The sequence below is a fragment of the Siphateles boraxobius genome, unplaced genomic scaffold (genome assembly GCF_051911475.1).
Source record: "Siphateles boraxobius isolate OS27281-9 unplaced genomic scaffold, OSU_SipBor_1 65, whole genome shotgun sequence".
NCBI lineage: Eukaryota > Metazoa > Chordata > Actinopteri > Cypriniformes > Leuciscidae > Siphateles > Siphateles boraxobius.
Genome location: NW_027509192.1, coordinates 6341083 through 6360438, shown reverse-complemented (window position 1 = coordinate 6360438; position 19356 = coordinate 6341083). Strand labels below are relative to the sequence as shown.

Here is a 19356-nt window from a genome sequence, read left to right as displayed (position 1 = left end):
GCTTCTTTTTGCGCGGTCCTGTAAGGGGCGGAGTGTGAGGGTTGAACACTTCGAGTCGAGCCCGCAGGGTCGACTTCGGAAGTGCTTCGCAGAGCTCGCATCCCCCTGACGAGAGGGCAAGAGCTGCGTGTTCCTGGCCCAGGCAGAGAGCACAGATAACGTGGCGGTCTCCATCGCTGAGCGGGGCTCCGCACAAGCCGCAGGAAGTGCGAGGCATCTTGCAAAAACAGGCTCGCTGCTCTTTTAGAGTGATACGAGAAAAAGGATACGTCGCCAGATAGCGTAGCTCGCACGGATGGCTGAAGGTGGCGCTAGACAGCCTGCTCTAGGTCTGCTAGCTGCTGCACTGCGTTGACAACGAATACAAAATTAAGGATAATTTTTTGGCTTCAATATCTCGAAAAGATGAATCTTTCCCGTAGCGTAAGCTAACTTACGCAATACGAGAGAACCTCTCGTAAGAGAACAAAAGGCATGTGACTAAGAATGAAAACAGAAATCAAACAGACACAAACGTGACAAATACTGCAGAATACCAGATTTTGCTGGCATGAGAATAAAAAGTAAAAAACTCTTCATTAATTCCTTTTTCTTGAAATCTTCATAATTTAAAATACTTGTATTTACAGTCTTTGTAATATTGTACTGACATAAGAAAAAAGTTTTAAAAAAAACCCCCAGAAAACAAGAGATTGTGTTTGTGTAATTTTTGTCATTTCAATGTCATGCAGTACTGAAACCAGTTTTCAGCCTTCATCATTTAATACAAGTGCAGATCTTTGCATAAAATTTATGATAAACTGTGGTTGAAAAAATTTAGGGGGGAACTTGTGGTAGAAATCTCCCAGATTTCTCAACTAAATTTCTTCCTGAATTTCTTAAATGAGCCATATGTGCAATTTTCACATCCTCTTCAACAGACCCCCAAAACTGCAAATTGGCATAACTAAAACTGCGTCATAGTGTTTTTGTGGGGGTTTAAAGCAGATCTTTCGACTTTCAGCCCATTCAGTCAACATGTTCACCTACCTGCTGCTCCTCACAGTCATTGTAAGTTTTCTCTTTGTGTCTTGAATTATCTCACAGGTTTCTACAATTCTTACATCTCTGAAAAATAAGAAAATATGAGAGAACTTGTGAATGTATGACATCTGATTGTATTTGTGCACAAGGCGACTGTCGAGGCTCAGAGAGTTCCAGGTCAACAGAAGACCGATTCATGTTTGTGTAAAATAAACAGCTCTATCTGGACTTTTCCCGCTGTACGGTTTGTGGAAGTCACAAAACAGGTCCAGACCTGTGAGGAGAACCTGAATGAATTTGAGGAAAAGGTAATATTGGTTAAGCTTCTTTATAACTAAATGGACACTGCAATGGTTTTTAGACGTTTTTCATTACAATTGAGAAGAATCATGAACTTAGCCAAAATCAATTAACTATCTGAGGTGACTTCCAGATGAGTAACACAGATGCAGAACTGCCGTTAATGAGAAACACTCTTCAGAACATCACAGCCCGTCTGAAAGCATTTAACTACCTTCACACAAGTGGACTGTACAACTCTCTTCTCCTGCGACAGTTGAACCAAGAACTCGAGGAAATCCATCAGTCTGTTAATGAATCACACTTGCAGAACCCCAACAAGGAGACACATAACTTGTTAAGTGAGGTAGACATTGCATGAACATACATATTTCTAAACTCTTTTCTCTTGTGATCAGTGTTTCAAATCAATCTCAAATTAAATGTGATGACAGAACCATTTAAACAATATACTAGTAAATGAGACAGCAGTTTAATGATACCATCTGTGTTGTTCTCAGTTAAATAAGGTAAAAAATGATGTCCGGAGGATGTACAAAGATGATTTCTTCAACCTGGAGACCATGAAAAAAAGGTTACGTGACCTCAACAACCGAGCACAGACTTGCAAGACCATACCAAACAATGTCAGAAGTAAGTACATTGCTATTTGTGAGTTTTTTCTGAATGTATAGGATATAGAAACATAATTGCTTTCAAATGCCATTTTCTGAATTACTAAGGTCCAAAAAGGTTCTAACAAACTAAGAAAAAGCAACCCGTGTTACTACAATTACTTGCAGGCACTTGTCATCAGCGTATCATGACCAGAATAAGTTCTCCAAGTGTCACCAAGCTCAATTCCATCAGCAAATCTTATATTTCTGGTGCTTGGGGCCGTGATGCCCTACTAACCAATCAGGAACGTTTTTGGGAACACTGTCTGGTGAGTGGACACAAGCATGGGAACACAATCAGGATGTACAACTCGCATGAAGACTTCATGGCCAATAGGAACTACAAAGATGAACAAATCGCACCATCCTACAGTGACAAAAATGCTGTTCAGGGCTCTGGCACTATACTGTACGACAATACCGTATTTTACCAATGCTACAGCACTGCTGAAATCTGCAGCTTCAACATTACGACAAAAACAACCAAGCGTGTAAAACTGGACGGTGCCGGAATCGACAACAAGTTCCCTTTCTGCTACTACAGCTGCCGTGACTGGACAGACATCGACCTGGAGGCTGACCAAGACGCTGTGTGGGTGATATACGCCACCATGGAGAACCACGGCAACATTGTTGTGAGTCGCTTAGACCCGCTGGAGCTCAATATCACCCACACCTGGAAGACACATCTCTTTAAGAGGTCCGTCACCAGCACGTTTATGGTGTGCGGGGTCCTGTACGCTACACGCTATGTTAGTACTTACCAAGAAGAGGTGTTTTATGCCTTTGATACAACTACTGGCCAAGAGATAAACACTCTTTCTTTGCCTTTTGAGAAGGTTTCTGCTGGAATAGCCAATCTGAACTACAATCCTGTTGATGGGAAACTCTACTTGTACAATGATGCCTATCTTCTAGCATATGATACCTTCTTCTGAAGGCATTTCAAATGCAATTACCCAATAAAAAGTGTTGTGTTTTAAATTCAAAACTGGTCTTTTTTATTTCCCAAAGCGGGTATATAGATGGTCCAGAGACTTTTACTTCTGGCAACCAAGAGAGCAACTCGTAAAACATGACACTCAAAAACAATATGAGACAGAAGCACAAAAAAGCATATAAGTTAAGGTACAAAACTTATAATGAATACAATGCTACTTATATCACCCTCAGACATGCTTAAAAATCTGATGAAAATCAATGCATAATGAATAAACATGAACACACAGAATGTTTATGCTTATAATCGTCTTATTTTAATGTAGAAAGTAGCAGTTTCATCCACAGCCTCCAGCTCCCTCTGGTGTTTGTATGTAAGGTTCTTCGTACTAGGCTCTGTCTTGCTCTTGAGTTCCTTGTTTTGAATCCTCCTGTTCAGTCTGTTTATGATCATCTGGAAATTAGACAATCCAGTATGTCATTCCTTACAACTCAACTTTAGCTAAGAGACGAAAAGTATTTACAAACCATTTTATTGGATGAGCCATATTCAAATATGTTTTGAAATAGCTAAGGGCTGAAACTTGTGACCGCACATCATTCGTTGCTTTTCATAAACAACCTCCAGTTAAGCTAAATTATTTGCTGGAAGACTTGTGATTATATTTATGTGTGTGTATTATTTTTATTGAACACTGGTTTCTTTTATCATATACTCCACTTCATGTCATGCTTAAAATGTCTTATTTCTTCACTAAATTACTACTATTGACTGGTTTGACTGAAGTGAATTCACACTCGTTGAGGAATCATTATTGTGCCTCTCTTTGCTTCCTTTTTATAGACACCATCGATTTGATGGGTTTTTCTTCAAGCTTTATGACTCATTATAACTCAGCACATTAGTCTATGAGTCACAGACTAGAAGACAAACGGCTCTTATAATTGGATGTGCGAGCAAAGAAGTTGTTATTGGTCAGGTGCTTCAAAATGATATCATGGTTGCTTAGTCAATATGACAGGCAGGGATCTTGTGGCTAACCATTATATCAGCACATGAGCATTTTAGAGCAACTGTTCAAATCGGCTGAAATTGGAGGGTATGATAGTTCATATGTGTTGTTTGCAGCTAGGTAATTGTGGATGACCACTGCTAGATGAAAAAACAACAACACACACACACACACACACACACCTGAGTCTGAGTCATTGCTGTCCAACAGTGTTTGTGCACTCTTCAGCCTGTACATCAAGAACCTGTTTTCTACAGAAAATGTACACAGGAGCAAAATTATACATTCATTATTTTGAACCATGTATCTTGGACGATAAAGACATGGCAGGTGAATGAAGCAATGAATGGGTAGGCCTTGTATCTAAGAAAAATATTTTTCAGTAAATCCCTGAGAAGTTTCATCTCAATAATGTATTCTTCTTCTTCTTTATATCCATTTAATCTTTTAATTTGTATCATCCAATATTTTCTAATTTATCAGTATTGGCTGATACTGGATTTTCAATTGTGCATCCTCTTTTTCAAATTCAAATTCAAATTCAATACATTTGCGCTCATCTAACATTCACAATTTAATTTAGAATATAATTGTCCCTACACTGGAAAAAACGTCTCGGTTACGTATGTAACCCTCGTTCCCTGAGTAGGGAACGGAGACGTTACGTCGGATGACGACGAATGGGGGTTTCGCTTAGAACACCTATCGACTTCGAGTATTACAAAACGAGCCAATGGCGATGAAATGCCATGGGTCTGCGGAATTTGCATAGCGTATCTCCGCCCCACCGCGTGGGTATAAAGGAGGACGCCGGCAACATGCAGGTATGTCTTCGCTGAGGAGCCGAGACTGAACTCAGGCGTCTGCCCAGCGGTACAGCGGAAGTGGCAGGGAGACGTAACGTCTCCGTTCCCTACTCAGGGAACGAGGGTTACATACGTAACCGAGACGTTCCCTTTCGTAGTCACTCCGAGTTACGTCGGATGACGACGAATGGGGGTCCCCGTGAAATCACGCCACCTTCACAGCTGTCTTCCAGTGCCCTGCGAAAGTCTGATCCCCCTGTCGTGATACTGGCACAGACGAAGGAGTCCTACTTAACACAGGAATACCAAGGTACACTGGGAAGCATATCTCAGAGGAGATATGCCGCAGCATGCCTACCCGTAGGGAGGACTTAAGATACACATATGGCCGGAGGGCTATATATGGAGGAACACTGAAGTGACCAGCCCGAGGGAAGGCAACTTTCAACTCCAGGAGGGCAAGATGGCTTGCCAAGGGAAAGACACATGCTCAAGGAGGCTTACAGTGGAAATACACATGTGGGGGTTACTCAGGGAGGAACCATGCACACGGAGGCACCTAGCCGACGCCCAGGCAATAGACACTGGCGCCAGCGTCAACAGTGCAGGAGGAACTCAGGGCTTCAAAGAGGAAGGCTCACCTGAGGAATAATCGCACGTATCCAGTCCGTGGAGTGGAATGGCGAGCAAGCGAAGACACCTGAGCGGGTCCAGTACGAGAGGACACAGGCTCCACTCGGAGATTATAGAATCTGGCGAATGTGTTGGGTGTCGCCCAGCCTGCAGCTCTACAAATGTCTGCCAGCGAGGCGCCATGTGCTAGAGCCCAAGAGGAAGCCACACTCCGAGTGGAGTGGGCTGTCACACCAAGGGGGCACGGTCGGCCTTGCTGTTGGTAAGCCAAAGCAATGGCGTCCACTATCCAGTGAGACAACCTCTGCTTTGAGAGAGCCTTTCCCTTCAGTCTCCCACCAAAACAGACAAAGAGCTGGTCTGAGGTCCTGAAACACTGCGTTCTGTCTACGTAAGCGCGGAGAGCGCGTACTGGACAGAGCAGTGCCAAGGCTGGGTCTGCCTCCTCCCGGGGCAGCGCTTGCAGGTCCACCACCTGGTCCCGGAAGGGAGTGGTGGGAACCTTGGGCACATATCCAGGCCGGGGTCTCAGGATCACGTGAGAGTGACCGGGCCCGAATTCCAGGCACGCTTCGTCAACGGAGAATGCGTGCAGGTCCCCTACCCTCTTGATGGAGGCCAATGCAACCAGGAGCGCTGTCTTCATAGACAGGAACTTAAGCTCAACTGGTTGCAGAGGCTCAAAGGGAGCCCTCTGCAGGGCATTTAAGACCACTGAGAGGTCCCAAGAGGGAACGAGAGGAGGGCGAGGAGGATTCACTCCTCGCTCCTCTCAGGAACCTGACGATCAGGTCGTGCTTCCCCAGAGACTTACCTTGAACTGCTTCGTGATATGCGGCGATAGCGGCTACATACACCTTCAGGGTGGAGGGAGACAGCCTTCGCTCCAACCCATCTTGCAGGAAGGAAAGCACGACAGAGATCGAGCATCTCCTGGGGTCTTCTCGACGAGAAGAGCACCAGTTGACGAAGAGGTTCCACTTCAACGCATAGACATGTCTCGTGGACGATGCTCTAGCGGAAGTGATGGTAGCCGCCACCGCTGGTGGCAGGGTACTCAACCCTGCCTCGTCCCGTCCAGGAGCCACACGTGGAGCCTCCAGAGATCGGGTCGAGGGTGCCAAAGGGTGCCCCGTCTCTGAGAAAGGAGATCCTTCCTCAGAGGAATTGGCCAAGGAGGTGCTGTCGCGAGGAGTACCAGTTCGGAGAACCAGGTCCGGGTGGGCCAATACGGCGCAACCAGAATGAGCTGCTCCTCGTCCTCCTTGATCTTGCACAAGGTCTGTGCGAGAAGGCTCACTGGGGGAAACGCATATTTGCGTAGGCCCCGCGGCCAGCTGTGCGCCAGTGCATCCGTGCCGAGAGAGCCCTCAGTCAGGGAATAGAACAGGGCGCAATGGGTCGAGTCGTGAGAGGCAAACAGATCTATCTGTGCGTCCCCGAACTGGTCCCAAATCAGCTGAACCGACTGGGGATGGAGTCTCCATTCACCGGAGATGGGCCGAAACCGTGACAGCTCGTCGGCTGCAAAGTTCCGATCTCCCGGAATGTAGATAGCACGAAGGGACCTCAGGTGCTTCTGACTCCATAAGAGGAGGTGGCGTGCGAGTTGCGACATACGGCGGGAGCGTAGACCACCCTGACGGTTGATGTACGCTACAGTCGCGGTATTGTCTGAACGGACTAGTACGTGTTGACCCCTGAGCAACGTGAGGAAACGGTGCAGGGCAAGGCGTACTGCCAGCAACTCGAGGCAATTGACAAGCAGAAGGCGCTGGGGTCCTGTCCAGGAGCCCGCGGCAGCATGTCCGTTGCACATGGCGCCTCAGCCCGTGGAAGAGGCATCTGTGGAGACAACAACATGCCTGGAAACTCGTTCTAGGGGAACACCGGCCTGTAGAAACTGAGGTTCCACCACGGGGTGAAGGTCTGACGACAGGTCGGAGTTACTGTAACTCGGAGCGTGCCATGATGCCATGCCCACCTCGGGACTCGATCGCGAAGCCACAGCTGAAGCGGTCTCATATGAAGCAATCCGAGCGGCGTTGCCGCAGCTGCAGATGCCATATGCCCCAGGAGCCTCTGAAACAATTTCAGTGGGACCGCACTCTTGTTTAATGGCTGAGTGGAGAAGGCGACCAAGTCCATGCCGAGAAAAGAGCTCCCCTGCACGGGGCAAAGTTTACTCCTTTCCCAGTTGACCCGAAGGCCCAGACGAGCTAGGTGCCGGAGCACTGGGTCCCTGTATTCACAAACCTGGTCTCAGGAGTGAGCTTAAGACAGCCAGTCACCGAGATAGTTCAGGATGCGAACCCCGTGTTCCCATGGAGGAACAAGGGCTGCCTCAACAACCTTGTGAAGGCGCGAGGAGACAGGGCTAGCCCGAATGGGAGAACAGCGTACTGACATGCGCGCGCCCTGACAGCAGAACGTAGGTACGGTCTGAGTCGAAGGAGAACGGAGACATAAGAGTAGGCGTCCTTCAGGTCGATCGCTGCAAACCAATCCTGTGGCCGCACACATCCAGAAATGCGTTTGGCCAGGAGCATCTTGAACGGCAGCCTGAGAAGGGAGCGGTTCAGATGCATAGGTCCAGGATTGGCCGTAACCCACCAGACTTCTCCGGGACAATGAGGTAGGGACTGTTAACCCGGACCTCATCTCGGCTGGAGGGAGAGTCTCAATCGCACCCCTCGCCAGTAGGGAGCAACCTCCGCTCTCATGATAGGGGCATAGCCACCGACGAAAGTGGAGCGGACTCCCGTGAAGCCGGGAGGAGACCGTGCGAACTGAATCGCATAGCCGAGCCGATGGTTCGCACGACCCAGCGGAACAGAGGGAGCTCTAGTGCAGGCTCCCAACTGTGCCAGCGGAGTGAAGAACCACAGACGTCCCCCCGGTGGTGCAGCGAAGCGGAAATGACCAGCCCAGACGAGGGCGGCATAGCGGCCCGGTGTGGGGGCAAGGTCATAACCGCACCCTGACAGAGGAGGCCAGGGAAGGACCAGCGTTCCACGGGGGCCTGCTCTGTCAGGGGTCTGGCGACAGAGGGGGACAGGGGCGAAACGGTCCGTGGACGGCACGGCGTGTCAACCACCTCTGGGGCAGAGGGGGAAGAGGAGAGCACGGCTTGTGGGCGGCGCTCTGTGTCGTCCGAGAACTCTGTATGCTCAGAGAGGAGAGAGTCAGTTCTTCCTGAATAAGGATTCTTCCCCAGCCCTCCACCGGGGAAAGGAGTGGCCCTGCTACCAACTCCTGGAAAGAACTGAGTCTCATCTCTGAGCAGCCCATCTCAAAAGTGCCGCTTAACCCGGCGTTTAGCGGGGTGCGGGGCTGGAGAGGGCTGTGGCATCCCCCTACGGTCTTCCAGAGCCAGGCCCGGGTGAACGGGCGGGGTTGGAACCGTGGGAGGGAGCCTTCGGCGGTGGGCAGACTGAGGGATCTGAGCGGACGGCGGGGCCGTCGGGCAGAACAACCTCAATCTGCTCACGGGCGGTTGAGAACTGTGGGCAGAAGCACTCAACCGCACCGCCGAAGAGGCCGACCTGGGAGATGGGGGTGTCGAGCAGACGGGTCCGCCCGACATCTTGCACATCAGACCGGTCAGCCCCAAACTGGTGAACATCACCTGACTCCGAGAGCGTACGGCCACTTTCGTCGCTCGGAGAGCAAGGTCAGTGGCGGCGCGCAGCTCACTGAAGAGCCTCGGGTCAGTCCCGCCCTCCTGCATGTCCATGAGCGTCTGGGTCAGGTAGACCAGCAGAACGGTCATGGGATGCAGTGAGGCAGCTGCCTGTCCTGTGGCACTATAGGATTTCGCCACAGATTACTGTGACGAAAAGAACTACAGGCTTGGACGGGTGCTTAGGATTGCGCCGGGAAGCACTCTGAGGACACAGTAGCATGGCAACAGAGCGTTCAACCGGGGGAACCCCAGTGTACCCATGGGCAGCGGCCCCTGAGGGGAGGAAAGGCGGATGAGACCAACGAGAGGACCCGTGAACTCATCATGCACGTCCGGGAGGAAAGATATTGGGGTTTGCCGTGGACGCGTCGGCGGCCTCACCCAAAAACCAATCGTCCCGGGAAAGCATGGCCATCATCTCCGGATCAGACTCAGGCACAGCCGTATGCACACCAAAGGGTGGCAGCTGTGAAGAGTCGTCATTTCCAGAAGAATCAAGCCCACCTAGTGATGCTGCTACAGACACAGCATCATCCTCTGTAGCTTCAAATGAAAACACACGGGCCACCCGAGGGTAGACTCGTGGAATCATCAGTTCGCTAGCGGGCACCGTCATTAAAGAGGGGGGGCTGGGGCGTGGACACAGAGTCGGCGCCTTGTTCCAGACCAACACCCTCAGGTCACCCTGTCTGCCAGCCGAAGATCGGGTAGTGGATGAGGGGACTCTCACTCTTGCGAGTTCACCGAGTCTCGACCTATATATGACGCGATGATCACGTTCCCAGAGAGAACATGAGTCATCCACGAGCGCTGTTCAAGCATGATCAAAGCCCAAACACACTAGACAGCGCTCGTGCCCATCAGAGTCCGATACCAGTCCGCTGCAACCAGAAATGCACGGGCGAGCCGTCTTTAAAAAGACGTGCCGCGTGCGAGCTCTTTTATGAGAGGAGAAAAAAACTCCGCGATGTTGAAGCGCACAGGGAGACACACACACACTGGCAGATCACTGCACAGATCAGCAGGCACTGTGAGCTCGCTGCAGATCGCCGTCACACCAACACCGGAGAGAGAAGCTCGTCTCATAGAGCGAAGTCAGAGATGATTGTGGAGTGAAGAAATATTCTTGGCTCCGAAGCGAAAACATACCTGCATGTTGCCGGCGTCCTCCTTTATACCCACGCGGTGGGGCGGAGATACGCTATGCAAATTCCGCAGACCCATGGCATTTCATCGCCATTGGCTCGTTTTGTAATACTCGAAGTCGATAGGTGTTCTAAGCGAAACCCCCATTCGTCGTCATCCGACGTAACTCGGAGTGACTACGAAAGGGAACTATATGATCAATATATCATCACAACTTATGTTTTTAGATTACTTTATCAAAATAAGGCATTTTTCCATTTTATTATAGGTTATACAAGATTCAACAAATTTTCATACAATTTTATGAATTTTATACAAGTCAGTATAATGTAATTTAAGTTTAAATGACTTGTAGAGCTAAGATAATTCTACTTAAATTTAAGGCAGCAACTTTTTTTAAAGTGTAAATCTATTCTTAACACCCTCATATTAAACTGGGAGACAATAACAATACAAACTAAATTATCAACAAGATATATTATTATACATCAAGTATGTAAATAAATATAAGACCCAGTGCTAATTTATTAAAATCCTCTCATAAATAACTGAAAGAACATATATACATATAAAAATTATAATTACACTCCGTAAATATAAATAAAACTAAAGAAAATTTTGTACAAATAAAATAAAACAATAAATATAAAAGTAGAAAAGGGAAATAAAATAAGAGAAGAAAGAGAAGAAAAAGAAGAAATAGAAAAATGTATAGAAGTTATATGAAAAGAATTTGTTTTTATACAATTAGAGTGAAAAACTGATTAACATTAGAAAAACGTAATAGGGAAATGGAAAGGATAATTTTAGAGAAATAGATGAAAAATAGGGTTAAAAAATAAGGGTTAAGAAAGAGTTAAGAGTATTTTCTGCTCAATATTTAATAATATTAAATTATCAAAAAGCTCTTGAGACTTGACTTGTGAACTCACCTGGTAGGTGCTGCTTTAACCTTCATCATTTTGCTTAGTGTAAAGGGAAGGCAAATACTGGGGTAAAATGAATTTTCAACTGTACTACAAACATACCTACATCATGCCTCTTTCGTTTTTCGTGCTCTAGCTTGCAGTTGAGACGTTCCACTTCCTCACGCTGTAGACCTAGCTGAAAAACCACTCAACATGGAAGTGTACACACACACACGCACACACACACACACACACACACACACACACACACACACACACACACACACACACACACACACACACACACACACACACACACACACACACACACACACACACACACACACACACACACACACACACACACACACAATACATGAGGAACTTGACATAGAAACACAGAGTCTATCTGTGATTATAATGAATTGACATCTATCACTAAGACCACCACCAAATATCGTATGAAATATAATATCACCTGTTCGTGTAAGGTCTTGACCTCTTTGAGTAGCCTGGTGACACACACCACCTGTTGCTGATATGCACAGAGAGCCTGTGACCTTCTAAGAAACAGAAACACCACTAATCTTCCAATCAGATGTTTAATACATTTTAGGTTATTATTAGTGGTGCTTGCCAAGATTATTGCTCATATTTAGGGTTAGAACAAACCTAGCAAGCACATAGCAACCACTCAGAACAGAAGTTAGTAAAGATTAACTCACGCCATATTCATGTCCATCTCCAACTCTCGTAAACTCAGGGAGAAAACAGGATTTCTCATCTCTAGGTCTAAAGAGAAATGTGTTGAATGAAAACATGAAGTTATAAGTGTGTGTGTGTGTGTGTGTGTGTGTGTGTGTGTGTGTGTGTGTGTGTGTGTGTGTGTGTGTGTGTGCCTCACCTGTAGTAAAGGGTGGCAGGTAGCTCATAAGAATACTGTTGGTCCAGTCATCGTTGAGCTCTCTGTGTAGTATACCAAAACAAAACTTTCAGAAGTTATGGAGTATCATTAAATCAATTTTTTTTTATGTGATTGCTTAATAAACACAGCTGAATTATGTTTGATTGTAGTATCAGTGTTATTTCAGTATTATTTGTATACTATTATAGTATTTATTAAGATTCTGAATTAGTTTTGACTTTTTTATATTTTAAGGAATTGTTTTAATTTTTGTTTTAGGAATTGTGTTATGTGCTTTTATTATAGTTTTATATATATATATATATATAGCTTTAATTTATTTTGATTGAACATTTTGTAATTTTAGTATTTAAACTTAGAAAAAAAAGTTAGAAAAAAATAGTTGTTTAAAAATAATTGTTTGTTGCAACTTAATAAGTTAATGTTGTATAATGCATGATTAAATGTTTTTAAATACCTAATACATATTTTAAATACCTCATTGTTTTTATAAAAAGGAACTAAATGCATTAACTACAGAAATATTTTGAGATTTATTGCAATTAAATATATTACTAGATTGACATACCTAATTATTAATAAAAATAATTAATTAATTTATACATTTATAAGTCATACACCACCTGGCGTAAGATGGCACTGTTTGTTTAAACAATAATAAAATAATCAGCAACTTCTGCCTCATATCCGCTGACAATAGAGACATATTGGTCTCATGGAAACCAGATTTTTAAATATCAGCATTAAGTCTAGCCCAGTTTTCAGCTTATTCTGGCCAAGAACGACCCACTTAGATGAACCACCTGTTCAACATCTTCAACCGCCTTTTTTTTTATATGGCATTTAGAGCTTGTAAATATGATTGCCATTTTGAGAAAGTCGTGTGTGTGCAAAATGAATAAGAAGGGTGGTCTGTGAAGGTGCTGTTTGAGGCATGTGATTTTTGTACCTAGACATTTAGACATTTATTGTGTGATTTTTAAATTTAGATTTAAATTCCAGAATCTGTGTGATAGCACAACATGCAGTGTGGGATGGCATTATCAGTACTTGAATTTGTCATTAAGGAGGAGGTCGTCTGTGAGGTCGTGACATTTGAAGAAATCAATTGCACCCATGTCAACATGAGCAACAAGTGCATCATATTGTCCTATTATAGACTGAGTCTTCAGAAGCTGAAACAAAGTCCATTAAAACAAACAAAAGAATTATAACGGTCAAATTGAAGTTTTGTGAGAGCAAGTCATTACAAAAAAACTAAATAGCAGTACTACATGCAAACAGCAGAGGGAAGTGTCTAAGCAAATTACAAACTTCTAGGCAGTGTTTATTAACTTGCACACCAAGTAATTTGTGAAGAAACAGCAGCACTGATATACAGTGTTATTCACAACTATCAAAGCAGAACATGTACATGAGGTTTGACAAGGTCCAAACAGTAGTTCGTGCATGTGTTCACCTCTATGATGTAGCTGCCAATCCCAAGGTGCCGGTAGCGTTTCCTAACAGCCAAAAGAGAAAGCTGAAGCACAGTGTCTCCTGTAGATCTACAATTTCACAGACAGAAACAGAAGACTCCAAATCAATATCTCCATTAGATAAGCATATTGCTTGATTTTCTGAGAAACATACTTTTCAACTGTCACAACTTGTCTCAACATTCTATTTAGGGTGTGTGTATGGTAGACCTTGAGGTTAAGCTAAACCACAGGCCATGTGGAAGCCATTGGCACAAATACAGAGTGCAGGAGAGGGAATGGAGCGAGAGAGGAAGCCATAGTCTCTCATTGACTGGTAATAACAGCCCACAGTCAGCAGGGCAGGGCAGGTTTCTCCACTCTTCAGTCCCTCTGGACTGGAAATAGACTCAGGGTGGAGCAACACCATTCAGTGGGATCTCATAATGACAAGGCTTCATTTTCAGTTTTTGATGATATAAATAAAGTCTTTTTTTTTTGAAATCCTGGATGGTATCCACTTTATAAAGAGCTGAAATGCTGACTGAGGCTATATGGAAGGACAGTCAGGAGCTTGTTCTTGCAGCTGAACAGTGTTTGATTTAGACTAGTGGATTGTAGGAGGAAGAGGATTTTGCAGAGAAGGTGTTTTATTATCTTTTAATGCAGACAAAATAGAAAGTTTTGTAAATCAATCAACTGTAATAAAAGGTTTGTGAATGGGAGTAGTGTTTAAGGGGTTGTCATAAATTTTAAACATGCAAAATGATGCATGTTGTCACACCTGCGAGATAAATTGGGAACATTTATATAAGAATATTGTGAAACTAATTTTTCGCATCCCTAGTTTGCATGTGTATTAAGTTTAGTGTGAACAACCCTTGTAGAGTGCAACAAACAAGAGCTTTAGCTGAACTTTGAATTTACATTTTGTGTAATATCCATATTTCATCTGCAAAACTTCCTCTTTATTGCAAAAAATGACTATAAAATGCAATTGACAAAGCTTTACTGCATTGCCAGATGATGTTATAAGATACTAACAGAAGAAAAGTATCTTGCTTTAAACCATTAGTGTTTTATTTCACAAAATAGTATTATATGGCTCTTTCACTGATGTTTGATTGAATCAGGAACTGTGGTTGTACTTTGCTTACAGTAGCTTGACTTCATAGCAAGCAGCAGCCACGATCAGAGATTCAACTCCTATGGCGGATGGCGGAATCTTTCCATCTTTTCCTTGTATTGCTCTTCTTTCTTTCCTTTCCCTCGCTCCGTCCACAAACTCCTGTAGGCCTTCACAGAATCGCTCCCAAGACCATCTACAGGGAAACAGAGAACAGGCTCATACAAACTAAAAATGTTCTGGATTTTTTAACACAACATGTTATATATATATACTTGATATACTGAAATTATGGCTGCAAAACAAAATTTTAAATATGTTTTTGGATATTCACACACCCTTTCACTAAGTATTACCAAAATTACCATTTTATTCCTTTTGTGAATCCGACAATTTTGTACAAAACCAACTTTTCTTCACCATCAACCATATTCTGTCACACTACGCTCTAACATTGTCCCAGTAAGAGACCATAATAGGATACAATTGTCACTGAAACTGTATAACACAGTTGCGTTGGCATAGAAACTAAACGACATACATGCATGGTGGCATTTGTCATTGTTATTGACCATAATAATGTCATGATGATCTCTGTTAAATGTAGAGAAATGTCATAAATAAATAAACATTCACTTCAGTTCCTCCCTTTCCAAATCTACACCTGTAGGAGGAGGGATAGAGCTGATAAGGAACACTTGGCAAACTGTTTGCCAGAGAGGATCTGGGGAAAAGCCGTTGTAATTCCATTATCTTTTAACAGAATTAGCAAACGATTTGTGCCGAATCGTGTCATATTCTCTCGCATTAAATTCTCAATCAGAATGATTGATTAATTTTTTGTCTGTTTCCTAAAAATGCACAAATCACCATCAACTTTAGTTGTACACTCATTATTGGCATTTGTGGTTCCATGAAGAAACTTTAACAACCATGGAACATTTTCTGTTTCACAAAAGGTTCTTCATAGTGAAAATCGGATCATCGGATGCCCATTTTCCACAAGTTGGTATGATTTTTTAGGGTCTTCATGTAAAGTTTGTAACCTACTTTGGTTAAAATTCCTCAATGGTTGTGTAACACAACACCCTTTTTACCTTTAAAAACATTAAAAACAGCTCTGTTTACAGCGACCCGTTTCAGTGCATGTCTCTTTAAATGATAATGAGCAACTGCTCACCCCACCCCTCTGTTCCGTGGGGCGTGTCGACACAAGACACGTAAAGAGTTGCCTTAGGAGACAGTATACAAATGGATGGGGGCGGAAATATGTTAATACCGGACAGTCCGTCAGTGGTCGCAGGCGGGGCATGAGCAATTTGACATCATATTGCTCAGAAAATCCGAATGGCTTGATTATTGAGAGTGTTTATGCTTTTTGATGATTAAAAAAAGTAGTGAATGGATTTTTTTCATTGTATGGTGGTTGTGTCCACACACTGCAAAGACACATTTATATGCAAACACCATATAAAAGTGAATTTTGCATCTGATGACCCCTTTCAGAACTCTTTTACTGAAAGGTTCTTTGGTCTTCACTGGCTTTTCTGCTAAAACCTCTATTTGGAACCTTTATTTTTAAGAATTTATGTAAAAGAGCAGCCCGAACATAGTGTGTTTCACAGAATGAAGAAAGGGGTTTGAAGCAATATGAGGGTGAGTAAATTCGAAATTCACAAAATGTAATCAAGCTGTTTTCTGTTGGTCAATGCTGGAAAACCAGTTGCGAAATCTGTTTGTGGAAATCTATCACCCTCACACGAAATTCCTAATCGTGTGGATTCCTATTCAAATGATTGGATTTCGCCCTTGAATATTTGCAAACAATGGCAAATGTGACCGCACCCTTAGGATTAATTTTTAGGAAAGTTCAACCTGTCACTTGTCTCCACTTCTAACGTCTCCTCTGAGGTTTCCTCTAAACTCTCTTCAGAGTCGCTGTATAGCTCAGCGAGCAGCTTGTGTTTGGATTCAGCTCTGTCCGTTGTTTTACAGGATACTGCGCTAAAATGTGTCCCCTTGTTTCTGGAAGCCCTGCCCCTATAGTCCTCTAAAACATCTGCAAAGAGAAATCAGCATAAATTAGCCTTAGGCCAACACTCATTCTATACAGAATTATGCTCACTAACATAATTTACGCTCTATTGCCCAACCAAGGTAAATTACTTACCTACATGGTCCCGTGATAAAATAATAGTACGTATCCCTGGGTAGTCCACTGTTTCGTGGATGTTTCTTGGGCCGACATCAGGCAAGGATGTGTCCAACAGAGCCACCACAGCCCGAAGAACATCCTCGTTCCTTATCTGCAAGATCAAGAGAGTCTCTGAGCACACATGCTCGCACAAACATATGCATGTATATGTCAACACAGCACAAAAAAAATCAAAACATTTGCCTCAGGTTATGCAGAAAAGAGCAGTGGACTCAAGATGTCATGCGGCCAGCAATTCAGTGCAAAAGAACGACTGCAGCATGACGCCCACCCCCCACACCAGTGTTTGCAAAGCTCTTGATGTGCGGCAGTGGGGAAAAATCCATTCAATTAAGACTGGGAGTTCCTGGACAACACGATGGGAGGCTGAAACTCTACCTATATTCCTGATCGCACTGGCTCTATAATTTTATATTTTGTGGAGTAAGAGATATAAAAGCCCAGTTAATATTTCAAAAACAAGGGGGGAGTTAATATGTGAAAGGAAGTGGAATACAGCACTCAATAATCAATAAACATCAATAAAGGGAAAGCAAGCAAGATAATAAAAGCGGCTAAGTGGGATTGAAATGAATTAGTGTGTGGGTGGGTGGGTGTAAGTGTATGGGTGTGTATGAGGCAATTTTTCATATTTATGTTGTTCCAAATCCAAGTGAGCTTCCTACATAGGAAACATTTTAAGGCACTCTTGACACAAAGACTCTTACCAAAAAAAAAAATATATCTATGCAACTTAATTATGTTGCCTACTAAGATTCCTTCTTTTGGCCAAATTATATTTTGCATCCCTATAGTCCCTTACAAAGCAGCAGCCTATCTAAGCAGTAAGCAGCTAGGCAAACTAGGTTTTAGAAAAAAGCTTTAGGGTATACTTACACTACGTTTACACGACAACTTCTAGTGTTTAGACTTCTAGTGTGATATCTATCTAGTTATTTTGTAAGAATGTTAATCTAAAATAGGAGAGAAGGGTAAGCCAACCATAGGCAGAATTGCAGGAGCATCTCTGGTTTGGAAGAGTTGGTTGAAGTTGACTACGATGGGATGAGCGCTTAAATCACCATTGAAACAAACATTGTGCAGACGGACCACACATCCCTCCATCGCTCACCGTTGACCAGCTAAAAAGAGAGGACAGCTTTATAAACATGATGAAACTTTATAACACTTTTGCCCTGCTATAAGGGAGACTGGGGCTTGTTGTCACAGAAACATTCTCAGGACAACAGAATTGAATACATGTCCATCTTCTGTACAATTGTTTTGTTACATACTTTTAGACAAAACAATATTTTTAAATGTTATTAAGTTACTTTTTTCGTTTGTGGGTTTTTAGGAACAGTTTTTGTTTTATTAATAATTTTGTTCTCGTTGACTGTTTACTTTTTAATTTAAAATCCCTTTAATAATTTAATATAAAACCTTAAAAACAGATGTGTTGAGGAAGATGGGCTTTTTTTAGTTTGGAGACTAGCTATTTCATATTTTAAATAAATAAACTATAGGCCTAGTTCTACTTAAATCTTCAGTAAACAGCAGGTTCCCATTTTTGTGACAACTTACCCCTATTGTGGCCAGCCATTAAGGCATGTTGTCACAAAACGAACTGTATTTTTTCAGGCTAAAAACGATAGAAATATACGATGACTAACGTTATTTGTATTCAAGACGTCGAGTTAAGTACAGACGTTGAAAACAAAACAATGGGAAATGTTAAAAGGAGGGTGTAACAATTAACACATAAACCCATTTGTTTATTCACGTTTAAACACAAACGGTGTGTAACACCTATTTACATGTAAATGTATTATCAAGCTAAATACCTCTGCTTGTGTCTGCTTCAGAAACGTTGATATTTTAGACACCTTCCTTCGCAAACTTGGCTGCGTTGTGCTTGTGCTGTTAGAGCCTGGACAGTGAGTGTCACTATAGCAACGGTGGAGCTGGAAATCAATCGCAGTGTCTCATGGGATTTTGAGTCCCAAATTACGAACACATGATGACCACGTATATGGCTCTGGTTCACACAAAATTAAAAATTTGGCTTAATTTACGCACCATCGAAGCCAGAATGACTTTCTTTATTACGTTAAACACAAAAGGGGTGTTAGGCATAATGACAATGGAACAACGAAACGCCTCTACTTTCTTCGGTGGAAAACACAAAAAAATAATTGACCATTGTTTTGTTTTTTTATTGTGTTTTCCACCGAAGAAAGTAGAGGCGTTTCGTTTCATTTGTTCTTAAAAAACAAACAAATGTTTTAAGTGAACGAATCATAACAACTGACTCAGTCAGAGATATCAGACTCATTTTTGAAGTGCTTGACTTCGAGTATAACGAATAACGAGTTTTAATAAAGTAAAATACGACTTAGTTCGATAAACTCCGAGAACAGTCAATCCTACACGCATTGGTGGTTCAGGCCATATAGGTTATCTGGCCTAGTCTACTTGCTACACCGAAATAGGCTACTACATTTTTTTTGACATAGGCCTATTGATTTTCATTACGTTAAACACA

The 19356-nt window shown here is 43.3% G+C and overlaps 2 protein-coding genes across 3 annotated transcripts; one reads left to right on the top strand and one right to left on the bottom strand.

Annotated features, from left to right (window-relative positions):
* The first annotated feature begins 954 nt into the window (after nucleotides 1-954).
* On the top strand, nucleotides 955-2970 carry LOC143720719 (olfactomedin-like). The gene is made up of 5 exons (XM_077210459.1): nucleotides 955-1050; nucleotides 1173-1331; nucleotides 1457-1669; nucleotides 1824-1956; nucleotides 2106-2970. The coding sequence occupies exons 1-5, from the start codon at nucleotides 1018-1020 to the stop codon at nucleotides 2915-2917; spliced, it is 1350 nt and encodes a 449-aa protein (XP_077066574.1). The 5' UTR covers nucleotides 955-1017; the 3' UTR covers nucleotides 2918-2970.
* LOC143720720 (uncharacterized) lies at nucleotides 2957-18782 on the bottom strand. Of its 2 annotated transcripts, none has more exons than XM_077210460.1 (13): nucleotides 18656-18782; nucleotides 17814-17953; nucleotides 16788-16923; nucleotides 16493-16676; nucleotides 14649-14813; nucleotides 13494-13581; nucleotides 13085-13209; nucleotides 12014-12075; nucleotides 11835-11901; nucleotides 11588-11672; nucleotides 11230-11305; nucleotides 4114-4182; nucleotides 2957-3372 (listed from the first exon to the last, which is right to left on the bottom strand). In XM_077210460.1, exons 2-13 carry the CDS (start codon nucleotides 17934-17936, stop codon nucleotides 3308-3310), a joined length of 1245 nt encoding a protein of 414 aa, XP_077066575.1. In that variant the 5' UTR covers nucleotides 17937-17953; nucleotides 18656-18782; the 3' UTR covers nucleotides 2957-3307. The 2 variants fall into 2 exon arrangements, 1 of the variants encoding a protein (XP_077066575.1); XR_013196624.1 differs by having other exon boundaries at nucleotides 3213-3372; nucleotides 11234-11305.
* Between the last annotated feature and the right edge of the window lie 574 nt (nucleotides 18783-19356).